This window comes from Rhipicephalus microplus, chromosome 1 (genome assembly GCF_043290135.1).
Source record: "Rhipicephalus microplus isolate Deutch F79 chromosome 1, USDA_Rmic, whole genome shotgun sequence".
Taxonomy (NCBI): domain Eukaryota; kingdom Metazoa; phylum Arthropoda; class Arachnida; order Ixodida; family Ixodidae; genus Rhipicephalus; species Rhipicephalus microplus.
In genome coordinates, this window is record NC_134700.1 from 243,264,584 (window position 1) to 243,291,043 (window position 26,460).

A 26,460-nucleotide genomic window follows, 5' to 3' on the forward strand; every position below is an offset into this window, starting at 1 on the left:
CGTTCTCTCCCAAGCACGCTGTCATTGGCTGCGCCGTCAGTTAAGTCGTTCTCTCTCAAGCACGCTGTCATTGGCTGCGCCGTCAGTTAAGTCGTTCTCTCTCAAGCACGCTGTCATTGGCTGCGCAGTCAGTTAAGTCGTTCTCTCCCAAGCACGCTGTCATTGGCTGCGCCGTCAGTTAAGTCGTTCTCTCTCAAGCACGCTGTCATTGGCTGCGCCGTCAGTTAAGTCGTTCTCTCCCAAGCACGCTGTCATTGGCTGCGCAGTCAGTTAAGTCGTTCTCTCCCAAGCACGCTGTCATTGGCTGCGCCGTCAGTTAAGTCGTTCTCTCTCAAGCACGCTGTCATTGGCTGCGCCGTCAGTTAAGTCGTTCTCTCTCAAGCACGCTGTCATTGGCTGCGCAGTCAGTTAAGTCGTTCTCTCCCAAGCACGCTGTCATTGGCTGCGCCGTCAGTTAAGTCGTTCTCTCTCAAGCACGCTGTCATTGGCTGCGCAGTCAGTTAAGTCGTTCTCTCCCAAGCACGCTGTCATTGGCTGCGCCGTCAGTTAAGTCGTTCTCTCTCAAGCACGCTGTCATTGGCTGCGCCGTCAGTTAAGTCGTTCTCTCTCAAGCACGCTGTCATTGGCTGCGCCGTCAGTTAAGTCGTTCTCTCTCAAGCACGCTGTCATTGGCTGCGCCGTCAGTTAAGTCGTTCTCTCTCAAGCACGCTGTCATTGGCTGCGCAGTCAGTTAAGTCGTTCTCTCCCAAGCACGCTGTCATTGGCTGCGCCGTCAGTTAAGTCGTTCTCTCTCAAGCACGCTGTCATTGGCTGCGCCGTCAGTTAAGTCGTTCTCTCCCAAGCACGCTGTCATTGGCTGCGCCGTCAGTTAAGTCGTTCTCTCTCAAGCACGCTGTCATTGGCTGCGCCGTCAGTTAAGTCGTTCTCTCTCAAGCACGCTGTCATTGGCTGCGCAGTCAGTTAAGTCGTTCTCTCCCAAGCACGCTGTCATTGGCTGCGCCGTCAGTTAAGTCGTTCTCTCTCAAGCACGCTGTCATTGGCTGCGCCGTCAGTTAAGTCGTTCTCTCCCAAGCACGCTGTCATTGGCTGCGCCGTCAGTTAAGTCGTTCTCTCTCAAGCACGCTGTCATTGGCTGCGCCGTCAGCGACGTCGTTCATCCCATCACAGCCATTCCGTCGAGCTCGCGCAACAGTTTCAATTTTTTAACCACCACATGGGTACCACCGGTAGTGCGAACTCCCGAACAGCAGTGAACTTTTGAAGAACAGCGCAGGCAGCAGAAGCTTCAGAGAACTCGCGTTCGCCGGGTTGATGTTGCAGTCCGGGCACAAGAACAGGCCCGGATGACCAAGCGCAAGAAGCAAATGTGTGTCGAGGATCCGGCAGCCTTCTAAAGCTGTGTGCACACGACAGATGAAATGGCGATTCGACCCCGGGGTTTGCGTACTACGTCACAGTACGTCACCCGTTCCCACGTCCCCGCTACGGTTCGTGCGAAGCGATTCGTGAAGCGACGGAAGCCCAATTCACCGTTGCGAACCTTGCAGACCAATGACGAAATCTTCGCTTGCAGCGTGCAGTCTCTCCTGTCATGTGGGCATATCCGCTGCGGAGGGATCAGAATCACGTCACAAGTCACGTGACCCATCCATCCACGGTCACGTCTAGTGGCGTATCCATGTGAGAAGGAGGAAGGGGGCTCAAATCTACACACCCCAAAATCTGTTGGCGCACGTACACGCCTATATAGTTTCCCCATCCCTTGCTATGCTACACTGTACATGGATGTGCTATATGGCGCACCCTCTAGCCTCCTCCTTCCCTTGCTCCTCACAATAACATCGGTCCTATTCACCTCCACATCACATCTCTTTGCCACACTTTTTCTAACCTACACAGAATTATACAATGCTTTGTTCTCTTTATTTACTTTCTTTTCCTCCTCACCTTCCCACCCCCTGGCTATTCATGGGTATGCTATGCCTTCCTTACATATCTGTTTTTTTCTACTTTTGTTTCTTTCTCTAATACTCTCTCTTTTGCTGCGTTTCTTTTTCACCCACAGCAACGCAATCATATGTTTATTATAGCGTGCCTGGATGGCCTAGCGCACCTGGATAGCCTGTGGACACGAGACTCGCCTTCCGATCGTAGGAACCCAATGTTAATCACACCTCACCAAAAAATTTTATTTGATCTCCTTCTCCCCTCCTCTTCCTTTTCTACCTCCAACGCATTGCTAGACGACGCATGGTGACGCCATCGCTCGGCGGGTGGCGCATACCCACCTGCGATTGCGCCAACGTCGCCCGGAATATTGCCACGCTTAAACAGCTCCGTGGTTGAAAATGTTAACTAACAGAGAACCCCAAATATGTCTGTCTTGCCGAAATGTGCGAATGACTAGCGTTGCCTGTGCAGCAACAGCCGAGCGTGAAGAGGACCATGGGCGTCGAAGAGCTGCCGACGGCCAGCCACCAGAAGGTGTTCGCCGCCATATGGCGCACCGTGCGCGAGGCACTGTTCTTGCTCCAAGTGGGCACGTTGTGCGTACTCGCTCTCATGGTGCGCAAAGGAGTGTGCCGATCCAAGGCCAGTATGGAAGGCAAGACCGTGGTCGTTACGGGTGCTAACGCAGGTGAGCGTCTCGTTTCGGCATGCCCTTTGACTTGATTTGATTCGTGTGTGTTTTACGATGGCGCTACACTTCACATCCTTACTTGGCCTAAGCTGGGCTCATACCGGAAATGGTTCCACACCACGCGAACGCTTCATGGCAGGAACAACGTCGTGGTATGCGTGTCTCTCGTTGTGCCTTCCAAGAAACCTGCTTCCCGTTGGTCTCACCGCATGTCCAGCCGGGTTTCTTTACACCATACAGATTGGTTACCATGACTGCATGCGTGCCATTAAAAGAAATAGACTATGGGTGTTGCCCCTGTATAGAATGGAATCGTTACACTACGAGTCAGGACGATGGTTCACACATTCTAAAATCCTGGGAGGCCCTGCTCCGCAGCCCAGGTCCCAACATTCAGGAAAACATCATTAGTCAAGCACCATTGTCTCAAGGAATTCTGGCCGACGGCTAGAGGCGACGAGCAATGACTGACGCGATTGCCTGCTTTTTTTTTAAATAAAGCTCTTTCGTCTTTCTCTGATGATCTAGTGAATTGTATAACTTGATAGGAGGTTTAAAATGCGCCACGCTGAAAGCATCTTTCTGGCGCCTCGTCTTCAAGCATTTAAACGGGCGCTCACGGCATTGACAATTTTGCACTAAATAAATAATAAAGATGTGAAAATTGAGATGTCTGCGTAATGTGTACAGTTTATCAGGTGGTTTTGAATTTAGCGAATCGCTATAGATATCAATGTTCGGGCACTCTTGCTCGTGGCCCGCTGCGTGGGCGAGCGACGTCGGACAAGCGAGCAACCTGATTGAACAGCTTACCGACGTCACAGATTTCTTACCAGTGTGTTGGTGACTTATAGTTTCTGACGTTACTAAATGCAAACACTTTTCTATGTCAGCCGAAGGTACATTGACCATTTCTGTCCGTCTATCTTGGCGTATGCGCTCAGACGCATACGTTTCAATTGGTAAGGTAGGTAGCCCCGCCGCGGTGGTCTAGTGGTTAAGGATACTCGGCTGCTGACCCGCAAGTCGTGGGACCAAATCCCGGCTGCGGCGGCTGCATTCTTGATGGAGGCGAAAGTGTTGTAGGCCCGTGTGCTCATACTTAGGTGCACGTTAAGGAACCCCAGTTGTTCGATATTTCCGCAGCCCTCCGCTACGGCGTCTCTCATAACCATATGGTGGATTTGAGACGTTAAACTACACCTATCATGGTGAGGTAGGTAAAAACATTATTATTTTTTACCACAATGGCGTTAAAGAAGTTGCGTCACTGAAATTTCAGTGTTGGCGTTGGTTGTGAACGAAAAGTAAACGTTGTTCATGACCAAAAAAAAATCAGAGAAAGATGCAAATAATATACGTAATAAAAATCTTCGGTGCGAGAGCCTATCAAACTCGGGCCTCCAGTGCAGCAAGCAGGTGCTATACCGTAGAGGCACGCCATTTCTGGAAACTACTTCAGAACGAAAGTCATTCTAAATGTCACGGGATGTGATTGACGCGCGTAATATTGCGTGGCAGAAGCGTAGAATCATGTCAGGTGTCAAAACATTGGAGTTTCGCCATGAGTGGGTGTCGTAAAGGACCACCCATCATGAAGCGCTGTCATATCTAATCATCACGATCAGCAGCAAAAGCATCTAGAACGTGAGCAGCTGTGTAGAATCGTGTGTTGCATTGCGGACGCCTAGTGGTCCCTTCGCTGATTCGCAAAAAGAATAATTATGACCTTGTGGGCGCTGCGCAAATGCACTTGCAGTGGGCGTGCTATATATATATATATATATATATATATATATATATATATATATATATATATATATATATATATATATATATATATATATATATATATATATATATATATATATATATATATATATATATATATATATATATATATGATAGTTTGAAACGGCCGATGTTACACCCACAGACGTTTGTTTTGTAGAAAGTGTCAACACACTTCGCCATTTGAAGGAAAAAATCACAGCACATCCACGGATTGAAAGATGATGAGTGGGGCGAAGCATCCACCCATCCGTCCGTGCGTCTGCCTCTGCGTTCGTCCCTGCGTTCTTCCGTGCATCTATCTGTCTGTCCGTCCACGCGTCCGTCCATTTGCTTCTCTGTCGGTCCGCCCATGCATCCGTTCATCCGTCCATCTAGTGGACACCCCGAGTACCGCCATCTCGCATCTTTTCATCATATATTCATCACATAGAAGTACCGCCTTCCAGCGGACATTCCAAGGACTAAACGAAAGGTGGCTATCCACATACCTACCTACCTACCTACCTACCTACCTACCTACCTATCTACCTACCTACCTACCTACCTACCTACCTACATACATACATACATACATACATACATACATACATACATACATACATACATACATACATACATACATACATACATACATACATACATACATACATACATACATACATACATACATACATACATACATACATACATACATACATACATACATCGCGGACGCACGACCCACAGCTTAAGGATCTTTGCCCCTAAAAATAACCTTTCCCATATCTCAGATACGGGTTATTTCTGAAGGAGGTTTGGCGCCAACATTCCAGCAACATATCCGTACCTATCTCCAATGTGACTAAAGCCTGTAGACCAACTTTTGAATATAGAGTTGTTTCACGGTTATGCAAGAACACATGGTGACCACGCGAGGTGCCTTACGAAAACAATGCTTTAGAACTGTCCTGTACGCGTGGCGCATGAACATACTTTCACAAGAAAATACAAAAAAACTGGAGTGAAAACAGTCATGTGCAGGCGGCAAGCAAGAGGTTCGCGGGACGCGCATTTGAGACGCCTGAACTAAGGTGTCACGCCGGATCTCAACAGTTTGTCAATAACTTGTGTGGTCTGGTGGTCTGCAGCCACATTCAAGTGGTTTCTATACCTATGCTTCGTTAGTCACATATACAACCTTGAAAAAATCATATCCTGTTGCAAATCACAACAAAAGCTTTAGAGCAATCTCATTGGAAAGGGACAGCGGGAGTCAGCTCCGCCGCATTGCAATACCAACAAGCGGTGAAACACACCACACAAAAGCGGAACGGGCTGCTGTCACAGGACATAGCGGGCTCCCGAAAAAGCCTTTTTCTTTTTGCTTGAGGTTGCGTTTTGCGGACCCCGAAAATGACTTGGAAGGCGCCTTGGTGTCCGTGGACACACATTTGAGAATTATGCGGCTTCCTTCGCCTCCTCAAAAGAAGAAGCGTAAATAGAGGCAGCCGTATGGCCTAGCGAGTTTACAACTGAGAGGGCAAGAAAATTGCCGGCGTGGCAATCGGCAGCATCGATGAACATCGGCCCCTCAGAAGTGCGAAATCGTGTCGCAAGAACGTCTGGATGTTGCCGTCTCTATTGCTCGTGTAGAAAAGGGTGCGTGTGTCTTTTGAGAGTGGCGGCATATGCGTAGATTCAAGTGTATTCAGTCACGAGTATTGTGATTTGTATGAGTAGTAGAAGATGACCTGATGGTGGGAGTTTTACTAGTGCCCTCTTTTGATTCTAGAACCAGGTCCCAGCAACGTCTTCCGAGGCCAAATAGATGTGCCGTAGCTTGACCTCACTGCTCCAGATATTGAAGCCGTACACTTCAATTGGCCATACGTAGATATTGTTCGCACGCCTCTACGGTCTTCAAATGATGATCCACACTAGGTTGGCGGCTCCTTGCATTGTTGCAGCCTGACTGTCGCGAGCGGTGGCACTAGGCCTGTCATCGTTGTGGCCGTAGTGGACACGGCCTTTGTCTTCCGGGTCTCATCGAATTCCGGGTCCCGTACTCCGTTCTTCGACTTTGCTGAATGCGTCTGGCTCACAGGTCGGGGCTGGCGTCTATGTCTTCTTTGCGACTTGGGCTGTGTTCACAGCTTGACGTGGTCGCGCGGAACATAAACGACACCTCCAAAAGATGTCATGTTTCTTTATTTAGGCAAACTTGTGTCCCGGAAATGAAAACTCAAGCAGGAATATACACTATACACTGATCATAGGGGAACAGATAATCTGACAAGTGGTAAAGCGCGCCAGCTTTTATACATATGTGTCAACGAAGATTCAATCTTTAACGATGATGGCCGCGTAAGCTGCAGACAATCAATAAAAACAATATTAGCAAAAATTCTGAAACATTGATTGATTGATATGTGGGGTTTAACTTCCCAAAAGCACCATATGAATATGAGAGACGCCATAGTGGAGGGCTCCGCAAATTTCGACCACCTGGGGTTCTTCAACGCGCACCTAAATCTGAGCTCGCGAGCCTACAGCATTTACGCCTCCTTCAAAAATGCAGCCGCCTCCGCCGGGATTCAATCCCGTGACCTGCGGGTTAGCAGCCGAGTACCTTAGCCACTAGAACACCGCGGCTAGGTGGTTCTGAAATATTATGGCGTGGTCTATACGCCGAGCGTTGCAACCAGTCTGTGCAGCTGAAATACTAATATAGGTCGAAATAGCACGCATGACACACAATATGTAAACACACACACACACACACATATTATTGAGATCTAACAGACGATAATGCCGAGGAATGTATTAGAACAAAGGTATATATATATATATATATATATATACACTCGCGCTCCTTCGTTGTCCTCACCACTGGCACATACGCGCGTCATTATTCCCTCTTTAAAAAAACATCGTCCCGATGTTAAACGTTTGAGAAGCAAGGCGAAACCAAAACTGCACAGTTAGTCACTGAAAGTAAGGCTTCATCCGAAGCACGTGGACAATTTCTGGTGAATGTCTGCGCCGCTTTGAACACTGCACGCCGTCCGGAACAACCTCGTAGTTTACGTCACTAATGCGTCGCAGAACCTTGTAGGGTCCGAGGTATCTTCGCAACAGCTTTTCGGAAAGCCCACGCTGACGAACAGGTGTCCAGACCCATACTTTGTCGTCCACGTTGTATATGACGGGTCTGTGCCGGAGGTTGTAATACTTGGCATCGTCGTCTTGCTGTTTGGTGATTCGCAACCTGGCAAGTTGTCTGGCTTCTTCTGCTAGCTGGGTAAACTCTTCGGCGTCTGTCTCATTGCCATCATTTTCATGAGGGAGCATTGCGTCTAACGTTGTTGTAACCTCGCGTCCGTAAAGGAGACTAAAGGGTGTCTTCCCAGTGGTCTCTTGACGAGCCGTGTTGTACGCGAACGTGACGTAGGGCAAAATGATGTCCCAGTTCTTGTGCTCTACATCTACGTACATGCTTATCATGTCAGCCAGGGTCTTGTTGAGGCGTTCGGTGTGCCCGTTGGCCTGGGGATGATACGCCGTTGTCTTCCTGTGAGCTGTACCACTTAGTCGGAAAATGGTGTCCAAAAGCTCGGCCATGAACGCAGTACCTCTGTCGGTGATGACTATTTCGGGGGCACCGTGTCTTAAGACGATGGCTTCGATGAAAAATTGCGCCGCTTCAGCTGCCGTTGCCCGTGGCAGAGCGCCTGTCTCCGCGTATCGGGTCAGGTAATCCGTGGCGACAATTATCCACCTGTTTCCAGTGGCAGACTTTGGGAAGGGACCCAAAAAATCCATGCCAATTTGTGCAAACGGTGTCGCCGGCACTCGAACAGGCTGCAGCAGGCCAGCTGGTTTGATGGATGGTGGCTTGCGGCGCTGGCAATCTAGACATGCCTGCACGTAAGTTTTGACAACTTCGGTAAGTCTTGGCCAGTAATAGTTCTGCCTTATCCTCGCCAATGTTCTTGCGTAACCCAAGTGACCAGCGGTAGGTTCGTCGTGACAGGCTTGCAGTACCTCACGGCGAAGCAAAGAAGGAACGACGAGCAAGTAGCTGCTGCCGGTGGGTGAAAAGTTCCTCTTATAAAGAACGTCATTTCGCAAGCAGTACGACGGCAGCCCTCTCGCAAATAACTTCGGAACGCTATTCACTCGCCCTTGTAGGTAATCTATAAGTGGTAGCAGCTCAGCATCGCCACGCTGCTGTTGAGAAAAGGTGGCAGTGTCCACAATTCCGAGAAAGGCCGCGTCGTCATCGTCGTTGTCCGGGGATGCCGTCTCAACAGGAGACCGAGAAAGACAGTCGGCATCGGTGTGTCGTTTTCCCGACTTGTAGGCAACAGTGAAGTCAAATTCTTGGAGCCGAAGACTCCATCGTGCAAGGCGGCCAGACGGATCTTTCAAGTTGACTAACCAACAGAGAGAGTGGTGATCGCTGATAACGGTGAATGGGCGGCCGTACAAATAAGGACGAAACTTCAGGACTGCTCATACCATTGCAAGACATTCTTTTTCCGTCGTAGTGTAATTAGCTTCAGCTCGGGACAGCGTCCTGCTGGCATAGGCGATCACGTTTTCATTATTGTCCTTCGACTGTACGAGCACTGCTCCAAGACCCACATTACTAGCGTCTGTATGAAGTATTGTGGGCGCGTCTTCATCGAAGTGGGCCAGCACGGGGGGTGTTTGCATTCGCTGACGAAGCTCGTGAAATGCCTGCTGTTGGTCTTCGCCCCATCTGAAGGGGGTATCCCGAGTAAGCTGTGTCAATGGCCATGCGATGCGCGAAAAATTAGCAATAAACCGCCGGTAATAGGCACAGAGTCCTAAAAAACGTCGCACTGATTTTTTGTCTGATGGCGTCGGGAAGTTTGCCACGGCGGCAATTTTATCCGGGTCGGGTCGGATCCCTTGGCTGCTCACGACATGACCGAGGAATCGAAGTTCGTGGAAGCCGAAGTGGCACTTTTCTGGTTTTAGAGTAAGACCAGCCAAGCGTATTGCTTCAAAAACTGCTTCGAGCCTTCGTAAGTGTTCCTCGAAAGTCGCCGAAAAGACAATCACGTCATCGAGGTACACCAAGCAGGTTTGCCACTTAAGTCCCGACAGAACCGTGTCCATGAGACGCTGGAATGTTGCTGGCGCCGAACACAAACCGAAAGGAAGAACCTGAAATTCATAAAGTCCGTCGGGCGTAACAAAGGCGGTCTTCTCACGATTTCTCTCATCCACTTCAATTTGCCAGTAGCCGCTTTTTAAGTCCATAGACGAAAAGTAGCGTGCGTTTCGTAGTCTATCCAATGAATCATCAATACGCGGCAGAGGGTAGACGTCCTTCTTTGTTATCTGATTAAGCTTACGGTAGTCGACGCAGAAACGCAAGCTACCGTCCTTCTTTTTGACGAGTACTACAGGTGATGCCCAAGGACTGTTAGACGGCCGAATAACACCATCTTCTAGCATCGTTTTCACCTGTTTTTGAATTACCTCACGCTCCTTTGGGGCGACTCGATAAGGATTTTGCCGGATGGGTCTGGCATCGGAATCCGTGATGATGCGGTGTTTCGTCAGTGCCGTTTGACCAACTCTTGATGTGGATGAGAAGCAGCCGTGGAACTTGTTGATCAGCGTGAGAAGGCAGTCTCGCTCAATGGGAGATAACATTGGACCAACGTCTACAGGTGTCGGTGTAGTGATAGTAGGCGCTGCTGCTTGCTCCACTAAATGACAATCTTCTGTTTGCGAGAGTTCGTCAAAATAGGCAATAGCCGTGCCTTTAACTATGTGTCGGCGTTCTCTGCTGAAATTTGTCAATAGCAGTTCAGCGTATCCGTCAATAACAGTGATGACAGCCCTGGCAACAGAAATGCTGCTAGTGAATGCGAGCTCCTTGATGTGTTCAGCGATGCCAGTACCATTTTGTAATTTGTCACAGTGTACGGATACGAGAGAACAACTTCATGGCGGCAGTATGATGTCATCATCGGCACTACGGAAGCGAGGTGGCTGGTGTTCCTCATCTGTAGCAGTCTCCGAGCTTACAGTGAACGTTACGCTTCTGTCACGGATGTCAATCACAGCCCCGTATTCGCGCAAAAAATCCATTCCGAATATGAGCTGTTTACAGCACTCGTGGAGAATGACGCGGTGGCGACAAAGGTGGAACCAGCAATGAAAAGTCAGGCCGTGCACTTTCCAACCGGTGTCATCAACTGACCTCCTGCAGTTCTTATATTGGGTCCCTGCCATGGCATTTTCACCTTCTTTAGTCTTTCGGCTAGCTGTAGGCTTATTATAGAAAAGTGGGAGCCAGTGTCCACTAGTGCCGTCACTTGGTGGCCGTCAATGTGAACGACGAGGTCAGCGCTGATAACGTCGGTTACGTCGGCAGTTGTCTCATTCGTCGAATTAGTCGCTGCTGTCGTCTTCTTCGGTATCAATGGCTTCGAGCTGTCACTTGTCTGCAATGGGTGCTGTTCGGAATTTCGAATATTGGCAACCCCACCCCCCGAGGTCGCTGCGTCTAGTTTCCCCGTCGCGAGCTAGGGGACCTGCCCCTGGTGACGTCGGCAAAACTGCGACGATTAGGTGAACTGGGCCGCGCAGGAGATGGAGAACGTGATCTGGGCATTACTGGATTCTGCGGCGGTGTGTTCACATGGGCGTAGTTGTACATGCGTTGATCGTCGTACGCAATCTAATCAGGGTAGCGAGGAAATCTCGAGTACTGAGCGTCGCGATAGTGGCAAACTCTGTAGACGTGCCCAGCTTCGCCACAATGAAAGCATACCGGTCGACGGTCAGCGGTACGCCACAAATCGGTTTTCCGGCGCTGGTAGGTAAGTGGAGACTCACTATTGGGCCACGTTGTGGGGCTACGTTGTGGGGCATGTTGGTTATATGGCATTCGTCTTGTCGGAGGAATCGGTGAGGTTGCGAAAGTAGTCGGTGCTGACAGTGGCTGTGTTTGCAGGGTTGGTGGTGGTCCAGTCATTGGGGTCTGCTGTGCTGAAGGAGCGACGACGGGGCGTCGGACTGCATCAGCATAAGTAAAATGTCGTCGCACACCATTATAGCCGGATGAAGAGAGAGCATGGCGGACCTCATCCCGGACAACATCAGCGACAAAAGACAATGCCGGCGTCGGTTCAGTTGCTGGAATTAAACCAAACTGCCGAAGCTCCTCCCTCAAAATCTCCCGGATGACTTCCCGCAGAGGCCTGTCGTTGTCGCAGAGGCTCGCCGCAGTCGTGACAGGGCTGCTCGCTCGAACGTTGACCGGGTTCTGCTGGCGGTACCGTTGCTGTAGGGCCCGTTCAATAGCTGTGGCTTCTTTCGTGAACTCCGCTACTGTTGTTGGCGGATTTCTCACAAGCCCAGCAAACAGTTGCTCCTTCACGCCTCGCATTAGATACCGCAGCTTCCTGTCTTCCGGCATCTCGGGATCCGCCCTGCCGAAAAGACGGGTCATGTCCTCGGCGAACATAGCGACGCTCTCATTTGGTTTTTGAATTCGAGCTTCCAAGAGACGTTGCGCATTCTCCTTTCTGTCAAGACTGCTAAAGGTGTCAATCAGCTGGTTGCGGAAGTCGTCCCACGTAGCCATGCTTCTTTCCCTGTTGATGTACCACGTCTGGGCGTTGTCTTTCAGGTAAAAGTAGACATTCGCGAGCTTGTCTTCTGGGGTGGCCCACTGGTTGTACTTCGCGCAGCGTTCGAACTGGTCCAGCCAGTCTTGTGCATCTTCATAGGTCTCACCATGAAAGCAGTCAGGAATCATGGGATTCTGAAGTGTCATGTGCGATGTAGCTGCAGTGGCCATGGTGGTTGAAGGAGGCAAGCGATTGCTGGCAGTTTCTGGAAAGGGATTGAGCTCGGGAGCTAGGCCTCGCAGACGGCGGCTGGAACGGTGGACTGGTGTGTCGACGGGTGGTAGTGATTCCGGGCTTGAATGTCGGGTCCGCGAAGGGGTGCCAAGCATGAAGACGTACCCAACACTTCCACCAGTGTGACGACGCGAGATTGACGAGCACACAAAGCGCCTCAAACAAATACGATTTATCGATCGCAGGAAACAGACTGCAACGACTTCTTCGTCTTTTGCCCTCGGCCAAAGACACTCGCGCTCCTTCGTTGTCCTCACCACTGGCACATACGCGCGTCAATATACGTTGCAACCATATATAGCGTTGCAACCAGTCTGTGCGGCTGAAATACTAATATAGGTCAAAATAGCACGCATGACACACAATATGTAAACACACACACACACACACACACACACACATTATTGAGATCTAACAGACGATAATGCCGAGGAATGTATAGGGGAAGATATTAGAACAAATGTATATATATATATATATATATATATATATATATATATATATATATATATATATATATATATATATATATATATATATATATATATATATATATATATATACGTTGCAACCATATATAGCGTTGCAACCAGTCTGTGCGGCTGAAATACTAATATAGGTCAAAAGAGCACGCATGACACACAATATGTAAACACACACACACACACACACACACATATTATTGAGATCTAACAGACGATAATGCCGAGGAATGTATAAAGGAAGGTATTAGAACAAATGTGTGTATATATATATATATATATATATATATATATATATATATATATATATACGTTGCAACCATATATAGCGTTGCAACCAGTCTGTGCGGCTGAAATACTAATATAGGTCAAAATAGCACGCATGACACACAATATGTAAACACACACACACACATATTATTGAGATCTAACAGACGATAATGACGAGGAATGTATAGGGGAAGGAATTAGAACAAATGTATATATATATATATATATATATATATATATATATATATATATATATATATATATATATATATATATATATATATATATATATATATATATATACGTTGCAACCATATATAGCGTTGCAACCAGTCTGTGCGGCTGAAATACTAATATAGGTCAAAATAGCACGCATGACACACAATATGTAAACACACACACACACATATTATTGAGATCTAACAGACGATAATGACGAGGAATGTATAGGGGAAGATATTAGAACAAATGTATATATATATATATATATATATATATATATATATATATATATATATATATATATATACGTTGCAACCATATATAGCGTTGCAACCAGTCTGTGCGGCTGAAATACTAATATAGGTCAAAATAGCACGCATGACACACAATATGTAAACACACACACACACATATTATTGAGATCTAACAGACGATAATGCCGAGGAATGTATAGGGGAAGATATTAGAACAAATGTATATATATATATATATATATATATATATATATATATATATATATATATATATATATATATATATATATATATATATATATATATATACGTTGCAACCATATATAGCGTTGCAACCAGTCTGTGCGGCTGAAATACTAATATAGGTCAAAAGAGCACGCATGACACACAATATGTAAACACACACACACACACACACACATATTATTGAGATCTAACAGACGATAATGCCGAGGAATGTATAAAGGAAGGTATTAGAACAAATGTGTATATATATATATATATATATATATATATATATATATATACGTTGCAACCATATATAGCGTTGCAACCAGTCTGTGCGGCTGAAATACTAATATAGGTCAAAATAGCACGCATGACACACAATATGTAAACACACACACACACATATTATTGAGATCTAACAGACGATAATGACGAGGAATGTATAGGGGAAGGAATTAGAACAAATGTATATATATATATATATATATATATATATATATATATATATATATATATATATATATATATATATATATATATATATATATATATATATATAAGACAGAGAGAGAAAGAGAGAAGCGCACAAGTTTTCTCACAGTTACTTGCAGAGTTCCATTGGTGTGCCGTCCCTGCTGACTCGCATGTTTTCTTGAAACTGCCGAAGAATGCTCCGCATTGAGCAGTGCTCGTGACAACCACAGGCATCGGTAAGGCCACAGCCATGGAGCTAGCACGGAGAAAGGCCCGTGTGATCCTGGCCTGCCGCAACATGGACAAGGCCAAGCGGGCAGCCCGGGAGATATTCGAGAGCACGGGACAGTCGGTGGTCATCAAGGAGCTAGACCTCGCCTCGTTCAAATCGGTGAATGACTTCTGCGACGACGTTTTGAAGACGGAGTCGCGACTCGACGTACTCGTCAACAACGCTGGCATCGTCACAGGTATGCTGTGCCGCTAAACGTACTGTGCTCTACCGGACTGAGCCGCTTATACTATTTACGAGGCCTATATATTAAAGAAAAGTAAAAGGCAGGAAGTGAAATACTTAGGAGCTAAACTCACAAGCAATTTAAGTTTGGAACCACACATAGAAAGTGTTTGCAGCATTGCACTCGAAAACGTGGTATTTTTTTAAACGGAAACAGAGTCGTGCTTCATTGACCAGAGTATTAACAGGGTGCAAAATTCTAGTCCAGCCAGCATTACAATATGCGGGTCTTATTTGGAGCCCACATCGAAAATATTTAATAAAAAATAGAGTGCCCAATTTTGGTTAGAGGTTTGTATTTTAAATGGCTGTCATGGTGGAGCAGTGGTTATGGCGCATGGCTGTGGGTTCGATCGTGGCAGTCGCATTTTGATGGAGGTGAAAAGTTAGAGGCTGGTGTGAAGTGCAATGTCACTGCACGTTAAAATGAACCACTGCAGATGGTCGAACTTCCCGGAGTCCTCCACTATATACGCCATATTTCTCATTGTCATGGTAAAGTCACAAAATTCCGCGGGAAAGTTTCTTAACTGAGCACCACATCAGGTCTGGTAACCAGACCTGATGTATGCTGTATTCACAAAATTGCTGTATGCACAAAATTTATTACTGTAATGTTACTGTTCTGCTCCGAATTACGAAACATACCTCTTGATAATGTTGATTGTAATCAACATATATTCTACCACGTATGTAAGTGACAGTTCTAATTATTGTGGTTGGTATTATGTATAACGATGGCTTGAAGTATGGATAATAAAGCAAATTTACCTTTAAATGTGAGTGAGTTAGCGCTTATAGTGACTCAAATACTTACTTTGTATGGTCCTGCTTCATTTCGACAACGCTTATTCTCTTAATAAACGAAAACGCAAGAGCTGCCACGAGGTCTTCCGTAGTAAATAAATGTACGGTTTGCGCGAGGCTCAAAACCGAAAGATAAGTATAGAAGCGAAGTAAATAATTAGACATTTCATATATTTTTTACCGTATAAATAATTCGAAAATATTTTTGTCGCCCTAGGAGAACAAAAAACGGGGTGGGGGGGGGGGGGGGCAGGGAGTGCAACTGTCCGTCATGGTTACCTGTTGGGTGCGCAGTCAGACATCTCTCAGGGGGACACGTCAACTCTTGAAACTATTATCAGCAGCTACTGCGACATTCCCAGTGAAATAATGTTCAGAGAAACCGTGTTCGACATAATGCGTGAATATATGCACGGTTTAAAAGGACCCCGAAGGCGGTTCCTGAACTTTTGTCGGCGGTTAGGTCAGAGCATCATCAAATCACTCCCATTGCGAATTAGGCGGCACGTCGTGCACCAAAGCACGCGAGGGCAGTTATTTGCATCATCTTTCTTCTCAGCAAAAGCCATAGCCTCAGCAAACGCCTTTCTTTTGAAAGTGAACTCGTGAACTCAAGCAGCCTTTGCTTCCACGGGCCAATCTCGCGATCTGTAGAGGTTGCGAGATCATCCTCGAGTTTTATTCTACCTGTGTTCATCGTTTGAACCAACCCTAAACATTGTACCGCGAAATACGCTCTCGAAAACACTTCAAGCTTGAATGCCCACTTTTTTCCAGTTTGTCGTCGCAACAACTTTGTCACTTTTTGTGACACTTTCGTGCGGCTCTTAGCAATACGCATAACATGCTAGCTGGCATTCACGTGTCTTATAGGAATTCATATGATTTGCCATATTCTCTTTCTCGGTGGCCAGCATTCGAGGCAGGATGAAACTGGCTGGCATAGAATGTAAAGCCTACATTTATTTCCCTTTTGTTTCAGACTCCAAAGCGGTCAGGCTGACTGAAGACGGCTATGAATTGTGTTACCAGTCCAATTATCTCAGCCACTACTTGTTAACGATGAGGCTCCTCGGTAAGTACGATAAGATTTCAGCCCATTTTCGAGACACTTGAAGGGTAATACCTATTTTCACTAGCTGCTTCCCGGCCACGCACGCCAGGTTTGTCATTATTATTATTATTATTATTATTATTATTATTATTATTATTATTATTATTATTATTATTATTATTATTATTATTATTATTATTATTATTATTATTATTATTATTATTATTATTATTATTATTATTATTATTATTATTATTTGTGGGCTCGTTCTGATGCTGAGATTGCAAATTCGAAGAATAGGAGGAGCCACTGGAAGTGACTACATGCACAAGAAAATTCGTTAAGCCTTCTCTGCACAGGAATTGCCTTTAGTAAAACTTATTGTAGGGCTAGTTGGTGCATGTCACCCTTGATTATGTTGAAGATGCCTTGGTGTATCTGTGTGTTTCGTGCATATCATGGTTCCTCGTACTCTGTGCACGTTTGACCATTCTTCAATGATGTATCAGTTGAGAGTGTGTCTTTTAATAATTTTTGCTTCGTATTGTTCATTTGAAGGCACTGTGATGTAATGGAGCAGTCCTTCTACAATGTGGTCATATTCAGTCTCATCTATGTGCTTCGAGTAGTCCATAGTGGTTACCTTGTAAGCCGAGTGACCACCCCGAAATGCAGCCGCCGATCCCATGTTGAATTCCCGGACAATTTTTTTCTTTCTCATTTTTTTTTGGCTACGGCTTTCTGGGAATCCTTCTGGTTTTTCTCTTCAATTGTCAATTCCCTCGATTACTGTCTAAAAATATTTCCTGGTGCTTCATGCGCTGAAACCATGATACGCACCGAAAGACATCGGGCTTCTTTACGTACACGTGAACTACACAGGTGTTCTCTAATTCAGTCCACAGCGAAAGACAGCCAGAAAGTGAACACGTGTTTTCAAGCCACCTATACTATAGGATACCACGGCAGGTAGCCCGCGCGTTCTCGCTGATGCTGACACGTGAAATCGCGATCCCACGTGCACAATAAGCCTTACGGCTCGTTCACTCATGCGACTATAGTTTTTGTTTCACGACCAAGTTAGTCACAAAGCCACTGCTTTGGTTCAGTCGCTCGCTGTTTGATATCGCGGCCTCACGACCTCTGAACCAATAAAATGTGCAGGAACAGGAAGTCAGCTTATCTTACCGGGTGATGACAATGCGAGCAGGTGTGAACTCCTTGCGGTGCGAATTCGCATGGAGTGTCATGAAAGCGAGGCGTCAACCACTGATCCATTCCGCGGCGCCTGATGGAGTGTAGAAATGGTGTTCACGCAGCATAACTTCAAGGTATCCAATGTTGCATCCCAAGAAAGAAAGCCGGGCAATACGTTGTTTGACGCGACTCTTAGTAGATACTATTAATTAGCGAGTAATTAACTATACAATTATTCTCTAATTAGTAAACTTCAATTTTCGCATAAAAAGTATCAAACCGCAGCCTCTATACACATATACCCGGTTTGCTTTGTGGTTGTATTCGTTTCGAGCAAAGGAAAACACCTTTGACAGTGGTCCTGTACCGCAGTACGTCGAACGATTCTCGAGCATGGCAGAGTATCGGGAGCTATACTCGGCACAATGAAGTTAAATGACCGACAGCTTTCCACTCAGGAAGCCCGTACAAATGTCAAACACGTGGTTTGTGTACGCGCCTCCATGTTTTATGCGTACAATCGTATACGCACATCGTCACTGAACTAGGCGTAGGGTCGCTTTGAGATTGCCAGTGCAAATGGTCGCACGGCTGTGCTATTCTATAGTTTGAGTGAACCTTCTTTTGAAGTATTCACAAACTGCCGAAAGGCGCGGCCTGTTTTGGCGAACTCTGCTTGTCAAAGGATGAGCTTTTCTACAAAAAAACTGCTCATGTGCAGATGCTAGAAAGCAGAGTCCAGATTTGAGACGGGATGCCTGGTCAGAAAGCAAAATGGACAAGCCCTTGTCTTTTGTTAGAAGAGGTGAAAACACCAGGAAAGCCTTTTTTAAACGCAGCCTTCTCATGTATTTGTTTTGTTTTTCTCGAGTGCTGCAATAGAGTCTCGCTGAGGGCACTTCACAAGCAGCACTCGTTTAGCAGCAGTCGACCTTGGCGAGGCGGGACCTATTGTTTGCTGAACAAAGCCAAGTTTTCCTTTCACCGGAGCCTTGAGACACGTTTTCGCGGCGTCACATTTGATGTAGTATTTCCGCAATCTCACAACTTATTCTCGGTACGGCAATCGTGGCTTGGTTCATCAAGGATGAAGTGGTGCTGTATAATTGGCGCCGAAGACTTCTAAACCTGTTCCGAATAGGCGGCGTTGAAGAGATACTGTCTACTAAACCAGTAAGATAAGCTTCAAAAGGGCTGTCGCGGTACCGAATGACAACGCAAGCCTTACCCGCTGCGTTGGATGTAGTGGTTATGATGATTGACCTCTGACTCCGAAGTCACGGCATCGAATCCCGGCCGTGGCGGCCGTAGGTGTAATGTCAGGGGTCTGTGCACCTATAGCTTTAGGTGCACGTTAGCCTGTTGGTCGAAACCTCTAAAGTCCTCCACGGGAACGTCTATCATTATCCATATCGCGGTTTCTGGATGAACAATTCTGACAATTATTATCGGTGGGTCTGGGACGTCAGACTCAAACAATTATGACTACAATGCATGGGGGTCAGAAAAGCCGTACGTCACGTGCAGTAGAAGCGTAGACATTTAGGCGAGTTGTTATAGCGTTCCACCTGAAACACCAACACAAAATGAAGAAAGAAAAGGGAATCACTGCACACTCTCTAATAAAATTTTTTTGAAAAGAAAAACCAGAAGCAGAGAAATACATCACCTGAACAAAGAAGGTGCAATTCAAAGCCTGTCATTTGAATGATTCTGTCTCGTTTGAACTTACGAGTTTGTCTTTCTTGCTCGGCACAGAATCCTTGTTTAATTGTAGCGGCAGTTCATTAGAATGCGAATTCAAGGGATGTGCAGATGGCGTGTGCTTTCATATGTATACGTGTTTTTTGTTTCAATGTAGTTTCAGTTGCGAATTGATGGTGGCCAGCGTCCAGCTTGAGTAGTACGACCACAGGGTAACATATTGCTCTTCCGAGTGCCTTTCAATTTTCGAAGTCTCGGCCCCAGTTTATGTTTCCGTAAGAATGCCACGTAAGCACATAAACTTGCTGTGCCTTTCATTACGACGATGTTGGTGTGCAGGGCTGCTGCGGAAGAGTGCACCGAGCCGGGTGGTGAACGTCTCGTCGACCGTGCACCACTTGGGCACTCTTGACGATCCCGACAAGCTGGCGCGCGGCCTGACTGCCGTGCGCCACCCGACCTACTCGTACGCCTGCAGCAAGCTCGCCCAGGTCGCCTTCACGCGCTCCCTGGCACACAAGCTACGCCACACTGGTACGCACCGAAGGCCTCTCTCTGCCAATAGCCAGATTGCCCTTAACAGAATTCATTACTGGGCCAGTTCGCGTGAATGTGGGCTGGCACGAAATTAACATGAGGGAAAAAAACTATCAGTACCTTTCTTTGTGTGGAACGCGCGCTATCCAGTAATTTCATCTAGATGTGGTTGTCATCGTCAGAGATCGTTCACATTTGTTTTAGTCATGTCGTACTTGTGGCACTTTGTGGCATCACTGTAAGGGGAGGGGGGAGAAACGAAATTGAAACCATTCACAACTAAAAAGGACGGGGGAATACACTACAGAGCTTTGATAAAAGGTGCACTAAAGAGTATATAGCTAATAAGCCTACAAAAAAACTTGCTAATTACCCCAGGAAGTGTAATTTGTACTCGATCAAAGTTATCTGCCAATCAACAACAATAAACAATCGTAAATTACGAGCACACGAGAGTGAATAATATTGCAGTATACACCGCACGAGAGCTAAATAACTTTGATAGCAATCATCATTGTCTGTCTATTCAACAGAAAAAAAAGGCTTTGACTTTAATTTTTTTTATAGTAAAGGTACTCGCTCTGGCAGCCTTCATGCATTCAGCCAAGATATTATTGGTCAGCTACCAGTTCGTAATAAGATCACGTGCTACGGGACACCAACAGACAAAAGATGATAGTTTCATACGCACTGTAATGGCTACTGGTGGCACTGACTGATGCTCCCACGTTTAACTGCACATATATTTAGTTATTTATTTATTTTCGATATTGCCAGTCTCATACGAGACAAAAGCAGAAGGACATCAGTTCTTGGATACACAATACAGTCTTCAGTTTCACATTTGTACAACGACATATTTGTCAGAACGTCTAAGAGTGGCTGGAGGCAGAAATGCTTGAAGGGGCCTCGAGGCCTTTATAAAATTCAGTTAGTACATTTTGAAAAAATGGCGTTAATTGCATACAAACACTGAACAATCGGAACATACTTAAAGACGACATACTAGACATTTCTTATCTAGTAGACAATACAACACTAGTTGTACACAAACACAAGAGCACTCGGTACAATACACCAGAAAAATACACAGTTAGGTAACTTTGAACCTGTTACTGCACCCAGCAAAACAAATTTGTTCACGTGCAATTGAACGCGAACATTTATTCCACAGAAAATAACCGCTAGTAAAAAGACAATACAACACTGGTTGTGCACAAACACAAGAGCACTGGAAACAATACACCAGAAAAATGCGCACTTTGATAACTTTGAACCCTTGCGAGTACGCTCGAACTTACGAGTACGCTCGCGAAGCCATTGATCGGGCTAACATGGCTCGTAAACTTGACCAGTCTCGTCTCACCAGGTCACAGGATATGCAAAAAGCCCGCTACGACCACCGGCATCGTAATATAACGTTTGCCCCAGGTGACCGCGTGCTCCTCTGGTCACCGTGTCGCCGTGTAGGTCTCTCCGAAAAACTTTTGTCTCGATACGCAGGACCCTATTAGTCTTACGTAAAGTTAGCGACGTCAACTACGAGATAGCGCCATTGCACTCCAATACGACACCAAGTTCGTCACTTGTTGACATTGTTCATGTTTCGCGCATGAAACCCTATTTCTTCGTAACAGGAACCCCAAGCGCTCCAACGCCTGGGGTTCCTGTTACGAAGTAAAGGAAGATGAAGGACAGAATGAGCTGACAGGCGCGCGAGTGTGCCAATCAGTCATTGTGATTCTCGCCTGAGGTTGTCCCTCTGTAATTGCGTTTATACAGAAGTCAGTGACCTCGTAACAATATGAATGTTGTTCCTAATGTAAGTATACATACAGAAATTAATTCCCAAAAAGCCGTGCATGAGGGCCCGAACATTGCCGTGACAAATTTCCTAAGGCAACTGATAAAAAAAAGAGTGGATGTGATAAGTAGGAGGAAACTCAAGAAAATTGTCATAGATGATAATGAGAAATTGGGGACAGCGGTTGCGGGAGGGGTAATGTATGTATATTATGAGTGGTATTAATGTCATGGGTGTGCCTACACCTACCCTTTTTTTCTATGTGGCCGTAGCATACGCACTGTGCTGTGTTGAAAATTTAACACTCCGCGGATTAACCGCGTGTTCAAGTGGTATAGATCGCTCAAGAGCTTTTCGATTCACTTGGATCCATATCACACACTGATGACTGTCAACCATTGCAATTTCTGCATATCGATTTGAATTCAATTGTGTGAAGCCTGACCATGACAATTAGCCTTGGCTATAGAATGTACCAATGCATGATGAATGTTTGGATTTCTCCGCAGGCGTCACAGTGAACGCTCTGCACCCTGGCGATGTAAAGACGGACATCGCAACCAACTCGCCCGGAGGTCTTTTCTTCAGCTTGCTCTTGGCTATTGGAGGAAAGGTGAGTTGCCCACTTTTTCGTTCATTGGCGTTAGGGATGGTTTCATGAGTATCACTGCCCACGTGACCAGGTAACCAAATTGGATGTCGTTTACCTGTTCAAAATGCAGCTGAGAGAACGCGAAAGGCATCCTTGCACACCCAGCGGTTCATGAATGTTCTAGTGGCAGCTCGCGAGTCCGTAACCATAGTACAACGAATCGTAGAGGTCATTGCGATGGTCACTCGTCTACACTAGCACTCATCGCTTTCGCTGCGTAACACTTTAAACCACAAGCGCTGGTCTCGGTCTCGAAAAGGTCGTTCTCGGAACACACGGACGCAGTAGACGCCGTCAGACAGACTAACATGCGTTCATTTGTTAAGGAGCTTTTACAGCGTTGAAGTCACAAGCCGAGCCTAATGATTGAGTGGTAACGTGAAAAAAATCACAGCATATTCATGGAGTTGGCGAAACTCCACAGGTACATTAGGAAACCGTGACTCGTACGTGAATCTTGCCCAGTCGATCATGTGAAGATGTGACAAACACTGTATGCACACAACGTAATGTTTTATTATTCGTAAATATTCCAAGTAAATGATGAGAAATGAAGGAGCATTCTCCGTCCGTCCGTCCGTCCGTCCGTCCGTCCGTCCGTCCGTCCGTCCGTTCGTCCGTCCGTCTATCCATCCGTCCATCCAGCAGTCTGGCTGGTTGGCTGGCATCTTTTAGTGTCGGCCCAACGACGACCCTGGCAGCTAACTCACTGCTGCACGAGGGCTTCGTAGTAAGCTGTAGGCTTGCTTTTAAGCTTTTCGTAGGCATCTGGAACACAAAGGAACCAGCAGCTCCACCAGATGTTACATGGTTGTCTCGTCCATAAAGACAGCAGCAGATGTGTTGAGGCTAAACATTTTTGATTTGGGCGGGTTTCTGCCTAGAAAATGAAAAGATAATGGACAAGCAATTCACGCTGTACAGTGATAGCGGTGAACAGAGCGTCGGCCATCGATAATCTGACAAACGTAAAGGCGCGTCGGCTTTTATATATGTGCTATTGAAGATTTCCGCTTTATCACTGGTGGCCGCTTGAACTATGGAATAAGTTAGGCTTAATTCAAGTCCCCAGCACAATCCGAACGAAATTATCTTAAAACAATCGCAAAGCTTCTCCGACATAGCGACGCAATCTGCACCGAGCGTTGATTGATTGATTTGTGGGGTTTAACGTCCCGAAACCACCATATTATTATGAGAGACGCTGTAGTGGAGGGCTCCGGAAATTTCGACCACCTGGGGTTTTTTAACGTGCGCCCAAATCTGAGCACAAGGGCCTACAACATTTTCGCCTCCATCGGAAATGCAGCCGCCGCAGCCGGGATTAGATCCCGCGACCTGCGGGAGCCCAGTACCTTAGCCCCTAGACCACCGCGGCGGGGCACCGAGCGCTGCAAACAGTCCTCACGGGTGAAATTCGAATACATCAACAAAATTCACGTGGTAATATAAATAAAAGCATAGAATAAAAATAATTAAAGAGAAAGATTTTTCCGAAGCGCACGACCGGGGATTCGAACATCTGATAGCTCGCTCCCCTACGCGATGCCTTGAAGAACCACACTGTAGGCGCCATTCATTTTCTAGGACACTAAGGCCAGAATACGGACCCACGTGACGTTGGATGAAACTCACTGGACGCCACACGTGATGAAATTAAAATTGTGCGCGATGCGGGTCATGCTGCATCGTTGCCTTGGCTGCGTTTCCTTCGTATCACTGACGGCCAGGGCTGTTTTCCGTTTTGAGATTGCATGACCACGCCACTTGGGGGCAGTTGGCAAGGAATAAAGGGCCAGGGATCGTGTTTTGTAATTATCGAGTGAGACAAGTCATAAGGACAATTCGTGTCAGAAAGACATGGTTAAAAAGACTAAAGTGTTCAGGATACGGGGTGGGTTTGAAAATGAACCCAAGTGCAAAAGCGAATGAAGAAGAGGCTGACGCGAAGTGTAGGCAATGTGAGGTCGAGGAAAAAACAGAGAAGATGATTGTTGCCCAGAGTGAACTGCTGATGAGAATCGCCGAGCTGAAGACTGCGTTGGCGACAAAGCAAGAGAAAACGAGGGCAACGGGAGAAAGGCTGAATTCCGCCGAGGAAGCACTAGCCAAGGTGAACAAAGGAGCGGCCTACGAAAAGAACAGTAGGGAACCGGCAACCAGAACGGCGGACAAGAAAGAGCAAGCAAGTTTGGAAAAAAACAGGTTCAGCCGGTTCAATTGTCGCAAAACCCAGCTTCAGCGAAGTAGTGGCGCGGCTGGGATGGGACAAAGCAGCCTGCGTCGCAGGTTTAAGTAACGCCCACGTGCAAGACGCTCTAGCTGAAAAGTCACAGCATGTGATAATCGCCGGGGACTCGAATTTAAATCGATGCGCAGAAGCAATCAAAGAGAGGGTAAGAGGTGACAAGAAGGTTGCAGTAGGGACGTTCCCAGGACGCAAGCTGGAAGCAGTCGTGAGGCAAGCGAGCGCAAAGCTCAAAACTGCAGCTGATAGACGAAAGTGATAATTTCAGGTGATCTAAACGATGTATTAAATGAAGATACGGCAGGACTAGCGACCACACTGGCGAAAGAGGTCGATGACATGCGTGCCACTTCTCCTCAGGTACAGGTATACCGATATGCACAATACCGGAGGTACCGGTGCGTGACGGCAACCTGCAAAGAGTGGTTGTCAACGCAAACCAAGAGATATGGCGGAGGAGTCGAGAGAAAGGCTTAGAAGCGGTGAAAATAAACAGAGAGGTGCATATGTGTGGTGGATTTCAACGAGACAGAATTCACTTCGATGGACGGCTAGCTCATGAAATGGGTTGGCGACTTGCAGGACGCGCAGTAGCTTTTTTAGGGGGCACGCGGGATCCTCGGGGTGCAGGATAGCTAGAAACGAGGGAAACAACCAGGGATACTCTTTGCCAGGTGGTATGGTAAGATACGATTCCAAAGTGGCACCAGTATCGAAGATAGGTAGAGTCCGAGCAGAAATACACGTAGCCACGAAGGCCGAGCCCATTCAGACATAGGGTATATTAACATGCAGGGTGCTAGGAACAGGCTGAAGTGGGAAGAGATAGAAGAACAGCTAAGAGAGGAGAGGCCGATGGTATACGGTTTTGTAGAAACACATCTTAGGGACATGGAACAACCTCCTAACAATCCGGACTACGCGTGGCAATATTGTAATAGAACAGAAGGCAGCAGAAAGGGGGGTGGTATTGGGGCATTCATTAATAAAAGTACAGACTGGCAAAGGGTCAAGCAGGAGTGCAAGGAACATTTATGGCTAAAAGAAAAATTGGCAGGGCAAATGACACTCTTTGGTTTGGTGTACTTGTGGACGGGAGCAAAGGTCAGAAAGGAAAACCAGACAATGGTAGAGTGTATATCAAAAGACGTTGAGGAATCAGGAGGCGAGTGCGTGATAATTATACTAAAAGATATGAATGCGCACATAGAAGATATAGATAGTTATACCGACCCAACAGGCAAAATGATCATGGATATGTGTGAAAGGCATGATTTGATCATTTGCAACAGTACCGAAGAGTGTGAAGGGCAAATAACGTTCAGCTACTTGTACATGAAGAATGTCGATACAAAATGAAGGAAGCAAACCAGAAACCAAAAAGAGTTATCGGTTAAGAAAAAGGTGAAGGAAGCTGAGACCGATATGAGGAGAATTGGCATGATTAAGAAGTCCGCACTAGAGATATATCGAACTTGTAAGCTGGAAATTGCCCAGGAAAGGATCTATGATAATAATCGTGGTAGATCACTACTGTTTGATGCCAGGACGGGAGTATTGCGAACCAAGACATATCGGGCCAAATACGAAGGGGAGACACTGTATGCAGTGCGTGTGGGGAGGAAGAAGAAACTGCCGAACACTTGATAATGTTCTGTAAAGGGCTTCACCCTATAGTTCAGG

General features: G+C 46.4%; 1 protein-coding gene across 1 annotated transcript in view; it reads left to right on the forward strand.

Moving 5' to 3' along the window:
• LOC142813824 (retinol dehydrogenase 12-like) overlaps positions 1-26,460 on the forward strand; it is a 31,354-nt gene that overhangs the window by 2,043 nt on the left and 2,851 nt on the right. Inside the window, exons 2-6 of the mRNA XM_075891760.1 lie at positions 2,422-2,638; positions 14,488-14,727; positions 16,564-16,656; positions 19,876-20,070; positions 22,387-22,490. Coding sequence (XP_075747875.1) covers positions 2,446-2,638; positions 14,488-14,727; positions 16,564-16,656; positions 19,876-20,070; positions 22,387-22,490 — 825 coding nt within the window. The 5' untranslated portion in view covers positions 2,422-2,445. The remainder of the gene's footprint in view (positions 1-2,421; positions 2,639-14,487; positions 14,728-16,563; positions 16,657-19,875; positions 20,071-22,386; positions 22,491-26,460) is intronic.